This window comes from Crassostrea angulata, chromosome 1 (genome assembly GCF_025612915.1).
Source record: "Crassostrea angulata isolate pt1a10 chromosome 1, ASM2561291v2, whole genome shotgun sequence".
In the NCBI taxonomy this organism is placed as follows: Eukaryota; Metazoa; Mollusca; class Bivalvia; order Ostreida; family Ostreidae; genus Magallana; species Magallana angulata.
Window position 1 is genome coordinate 6,271,805 of NC_069111.1, and position 6,000 is coordinate 6,277,804.

The following is a 6,000-nucleotide window of genomic DNA, read 5'->3' on the forward strand; positions in this document are numbered from 1 at the left end:
CGATTTTCACCAGAATATTTTATTTGTTGTTGAGGTAATCAGAGAGTTTGAAAATTTAACAAGCTGATAAAATGACACGGGTTTAAATTTCACAACTCATCGTCCCAAGTCTAAATATTTAAAAGAGGAAAAGCAATCCCGGATCAAAAATCATCGTTAACAAGTCAACCGGGTCAATTTTCAATCTGGGTCAATATTCTCCGTTACACTGGGTCATTCGTTTAATGATATTAAAATGCTACATTCACAATTGTTAAAAAACAATAAAATATAAACAGTAATGACTGTTTAAAATTTGAAGCATTATCATGACAACAATGGGGATTTTTTTATCACGATTGTGGCGAATTTTTCAGATTTCAATTTCACTGTTCAGCTGGTGAGCAAGCGTCTTGGTCTGTGGCCCTCGTCCTATGATTTAGACGGTGCATCCAGCGCTCTCCTCCGACTCTGGAAGGTGTACAAGCTAGATCTCAATGAATTTATCAATGGCATTGTCCAAACATACACTGCAGACCAACCTATGTCTGATGACGAGGTGTTGACCGTAGCGAAGTTCGCAGACAGTGTCAAGGACGACTACTCAGAAATGAGATGGCTGAAAGCTTTGTACAAAAGATTACAAACACAGGATGGGTTCTCCCACAGCCAGACCACTGTGATTCGTGTTGCGCGGTCACTAGCAGCGTCTTTCTACAAAGTTAGAATTATAGATATTGTTTTAGACGTCTAGTAAATTTTCGTCAAAATTACATTCAGGGTATTTTCATGGGAAGATGTTATTGACATTATTCTATAAAGAAACATGGATGTAAAATTTCAAAGTAATTTTTTGGAAATAAATTGTAATATTTGGCATTTGTTTACGTTTAAGATTTTAAAAAAGTGTAAATCAATGTTTGTTTTTTAGCTAGGTTTTCCAAAGAAAGGGATTTTTATTTTGGAACCTTTCCAAAGTTTAGGTAATTTTTCTTCTTCCTTGTATGATAACAGAATTTCATATAGTCTAAGAGATTTAGAAAGCATACTCAGTACAGTACATATTTTAAGAGTTTTTGTATCTTGTTATAATTAAAGTATTATCTTAATCCGAAGATGAAAATACTTGTTAACGCCTCATTATGATACCCTCTTTTGATTTGCTTAGAAAATCGGGATATAAACAGTGACGTAGCATTTTATCTGTCCAATGCGACCAGCGACGAAAACGAGACCATTCCAGAACCAGCAACAGAGGATGCAATGTATGAAGCTCTATGTCGTGAGGAACAAAAAGTAAATGGCATTGATGATATTTAAGAAAATTATGATTACTTATTTAGTTATCATTATAGTTTGTTGATATTTGTTTTAAGGACCATTTTGTATTTATTCGCATGTTATTTAGTACATGTCAAACAATGAAAACTTTATTACAGAGTCTACATGAGCTAGCCAAGCTTCGATGCTTTTTAAGGGATACTGTTATACCTTATTACAAAGCAAAAGAGGAAGTGGTCAATTACGAACCAAGGATTGCCATTTTTCATGACGTCATCTCTCCCACCAGTATTGAACATCTAAAATCAATTGCCTCCAAGGGAGTATGTTTTTGATATTTTTATCATAAATATAAGCCTATAACCAGTCTTAAATTTAAATCAAATGTTTAAATGTTGGTTTGGTTTTTTTTTAATTTTACTACAATTTTAGTATGTGATGTTTCTAGCTAACCAGATCCACCGTTTTTCTAGAGAATACTGGGCCAAATGGACAAGTAACGATAACGTATGGAAAACAAGATAACATACGCGTGAGTCAAACGTAAGTCCCCATTAATCCGAGTCATCATTTTAAACTTAATCCGTCATCCAGATGACTATCTGCTATCGGTTGTATTCAATCATTATTTTTTATATTGGTTTTTCATCGTTCGTTCACTATATATAAATACTGACCTCTATGAAATAAGTGAGCCAATCTTACTTTATTTTTATTGATTTTGAAACGAAGAAAATTTTTCTTAAATTTGGCACAATCAGGGAAAGATAATTCCAAATTATCTAGAAAAAAGAAATAGTAGTTTGATAGTTAACAGTCGATGGTTCTATTTAAATATGGGAAATGTTAACGATACAAGAATATCAGTGTAATAGCGAACAGTACTATTTGCTTCCAGTTGTTGGATTCGTACTGATGAATATCCAGAGCTATTGCGACTAGAGAATCGAATCCAACTTATAACAGGACTTAGTGCTGAGTACAAGCCAGTTAGAAGTCACTCTGAGAAATTCCAGGTATGATCTTTATTTTAGATTTGTTTGGTTTAAAATGAATCATTGTATATTTAAGAGAGTCAACTGTTTGTCATTTATTATAGAAAAATTAGAAAAACATCGATGTGTACAAATCAAAATGTAGAACAATATGTCTTTTTGTTGTACAGGTAGTGAATTATGGAGTAGGAGGCATGTACACAGCTCATCATGATTATACGGTTAGTTTTATCTAGTTACTGCTAAGTAGTCTGTACTTTTCAATTACAATAATTTCATTACTTTTGTATAAGAAAATGTTTCATTGGCTATTATAGGAGTACAAGCGGGGGATAATATCTAATCCGATGGATTCTGAGGACATCAGTACTTCTGGCGATAGGATGGCGACCTGGATGTTTTATGTTTGTTTTCCAAAAACAACAGGAGTTTTATGAAAATAATTTGGTCGTTTCAATAAAATACTTTTAGTGTATGTTAAACATTGAAATAAAAATAAACAGCTCATTGCATTTGCACAGATGAATGACGTCAAGGCTGGTGGCGCCACAGTATTTCCGGAAGTAAGAACAAGAATACCAGTTGCCAAGGTAAGGTACATGTATTTTGTATATTTATAAAACATACATCACATTTTCTCTCGGTCGGTGACGTAGTTCTTTGATTACAGGGAGGAGCGGCGTTTTGGTTTAACTTGAGGCCGAGTGGAGCGACAGATCCCCGAACGTTACATGGGGGATGTCCAGTCTTAGTTGGGTCCAAATGGGGTAACATTTATTCATATCTGATTGCTTTTTGTCTATCTAATCCATACGATATTCATGTTTGTTTATATCTTTCAATTTCAATAAGTTTTGTTATGATACTATAAAGTATGATTTAAGATATTCAACGTAACAAGTTATTGTTTTAGTGACCAACAAGTGGATTCGTGAAGAAGGACAAATGGACCGAAGATTATGTGGTCTAACCGAAGATGCTGTTGAAGACTTTCCGAAAATTTGACGAGTACATTGTACCAATTTACCTGCATCGAAGTTATACTGATTAAATCAATCTATTATCATATTTCAAATGTTGAAATTCAATTGTAAATTAGTGAAAGTAATTAACTGAACACAATTCAAAGTAAGAACATGCTATACACATGTTTTACACCCTGCCAAAGAATTATTGAAAAAAAACTGTATTTTGAGCTGAAGAAAATTTAAACTAACACTATGCTTTTCATGTTTTTTTTACATCTTGCATTGTTTTTTTTTACATCTTGCATATAAATTATGGAAAAAACTTCTACAACTAGGGTTATATTATTGAATAAGTATTTAAGCAATGACATTTTTTTGGAGAGTGTTTCGTGAAAATGTATATTTTAAGCCTAGCGACAATCGACTTTATCGATAAATAACTTTATCACATGATCAAGAAAACCTGGTTTTTTACCTGTTCCGTAGTAAATTGCACTACCCGTTGTAAATTAAATACATGGACACATCCTACTTCGTTGTGCAGATGGAGGCATTAATTTCAAAGTACAGATGTTATTTATTGTTTGTCTTGGGTGAAGCTGTCCCTGTAAAACATTATAATAATGTAATTGTGAATGTGATTTTGTAACATAATATTATGTTCAAAAACTGTATTCAACATTCCAGGTTTTGTTTTTCAAATATATATAAATCAATTAAAGTCTTGACTCGTGTCTGAATTTTATTACATATATGCAACCGACACTTGCTACTTCTATAACTAAAAACTCTGTATCTACTTAAACAGAGACATTATCTATATGCGATCGTTTCATTGTTTAAAATAATGTTAAATCAAATCATACCAAAGTAATATTTTTCATAAACACAAACTTAAGCTATATCGTTGTATACATCTTAAATTTTTTTAATGAAAATGGAATTGGTATATACCTTCTGTCCAATCTTATAGCAAAAAATGCTCCATATTAAACATTTCGTCAAAATTACATGACAGTTAATACTTTTTACTGAAAAAACACAAATATTTCTTAACAAAAGGTTTGTTGTTTGAGAAGCTTAATTTCACATGTACATTTAATGTTTTAAAACAATTAAATCCTCAGTGTTACCTGCGAAAGGCTGTTTTTTTTTTAAATATTCAACATAATTTTTGCAGTAATTGTCTTTTTAAATGAAGAAGTTAAAAAGGCAATTAGAAAAAGAGAGCATCTAATTATTATTGTTAATCAGTCAGTGTTATAGCTTAGATAAGCATTCGTAAACTATTGTTTTACAACCGTTAAATATGATTTTAGATTGAAAACTAATCGTTAACTGTTATTTGGTTCGCCAACTATAGTTTATAGTCGATAAATCTATTTTATTGACTGTGAGAATTTGTCCTTTTTTATGAATTTGGAATGCCATATATAGAATGTCAATTGTTTTTCTTAACTGTAATTTTAAGCTGGTATCTTTTTATTTGTATCATGCTACCTATTGAGTGTATCATACATGATGAAAAAGTAGAGTTACTGTTGCGAGATGCTCTTTGACATCTTATGCCTCTAATCCACTTCTTAGCAAACCAAATACCTTTTTGTTAGGAATATGTCCCATATATAATAAAATATTGTATAAATAAATTCGACTCCATTTATCTCTAGGTAACTTCTACGGTTTGTTAGATTTAATCAATGCTTATATATGTAGTTCCAATCACTGTCACCATTTTACTTGTGCTCGTTGACACATAAATGACTAACGTTGTATAGTTTCTAACAACTTAATCTGCAACTTTCTTCATCTTTCCCTAACAGTGCATATGCATCTGGCGCCTTACCTGTAATTTGTGATATCAGTCCTAGGGTCCATGCTGGTTATGTCATATGGTCAAGGTTTTCAAAAGATCGAGATATTTTAAGAAAACATTAATTTCTTCACCTTTAACAGAAATGTGCAACGCCAGTATTTATGTTATGTTTATAAGTCGGGCTCGACATTCTATATTTCCCCTTTTTGTGTATTGCTTATGTTCACCGCCATTTTCTGAATAAACGTGTTGTGCTAATACTCCGGAGTTCGGTGTGTACTGATTGGCGTGGTGGCAGCGGATTCGTCCTACGTCTCAGAGAGGAAAATAAAATCCTGCACCCGAGGAACTAAGAGGTGTTCTTATATAATCTGTGAAGAATTCAACGCACAACGGTGAGGTAAATCATGACCACTGTTCGCGCGCCAAAACAATGGCCTCTCGGAAAAGACGAGACTATAAATACATTTCAAAATTGGAAGCAGAACATTTTATATACACTTTCCCTCGATCCAAACTTCGCCCCTTTCTTGGTAGGCAACTTCCAATGGCAAAAGAAATCAAAGAACGCTCCGTACCGCGGTTTTACCGACGATGGAGAAGATGTGGCCGAACGAAAGCGAAAAACAAAAGAACAAAAAGCAACTTTGTTAGAACTAATGTTAGGGCAGATAGCGAATTACTGCCCATTAATCTCTAGAAATTCCATAGTGGATAAATCGACCTCAATGGAAGAAGTCTGGCAAAAAATACGATTGCATTACGGTTTTCAGTCCACCGGTGCACATTTCATTGACTTCACCAACATCAAGTTAGAACCAGGAGAGAAGCCAGAAGACTTGTACCAAAGGTTAGTGTCATTCGTGGAAGACAGTCTACTGAAGCATGGAGGTGGTATCTCCCATAACGGTGACCCTATTGATGAAGATGAAGAACTTACACCTACACTTGAAAATTTCAT

General features: G+C 33.3%; 1 protein-coding gene across 1 annotated transcript in view; it reads left to right on the forward strand.

Moving 5' to 3' along the window:
• The window catches only part of LOC128173055 (prolyl 4-hydroxylase subunit alpha-1-like), a 24,690-nt gene extending 20,437 nt beyond the window's left edge, over positions 1 to 4,253 (forward strand). Inside the window, exons 12-22 of the mRNA XM_052838790.1 lie at positions 357 to 700; positions 911 to 962; positions 1,148 to 1,275; positions 1,419 to 1,583; positions 1,709 to 1,803; positions 2,159 to 2,276; positions 2,426 to 2,476; positions 2,573 to 2,659; positions 2,777 to 2,845; positions 2,926 to 3,022; positions 3,169 to 4,253. Coding sequence (XP_052694750.1) covers positions 357 to 700; positions 911 to 962; positions 1,148 to 1,275; positions 1,419 to 1,583; positions 1,709 to 1,803; positions 2,159 to 2,276; positions 2,426 to 2,476; positions 2,573 to 2,659; positions 2,777 to 2,845; positions 2,926 to 3,022; positions 3,169 to 3,260 — 1,298 coding nt within the window. The 3' untranslated portion in view covers positions 3,261 to 4,253. The remainder of the gene's footprint in view (positions 1 to 356; positions 701 to 910; positions 963 to 1,147; positions 1,276 to 1,418; positions 1,584 to 1,708; positions 1,804 to 2,158; positions 2,277 to 2,425; positions 2,477 to 2,572; positions 2,660 to 2,776; positions 2,846 to 2,925; positions 3,023 to 3,168) is intronic.
• Positions 4,254 to 6,000: the final 1,747 nt, after the last annotated feature.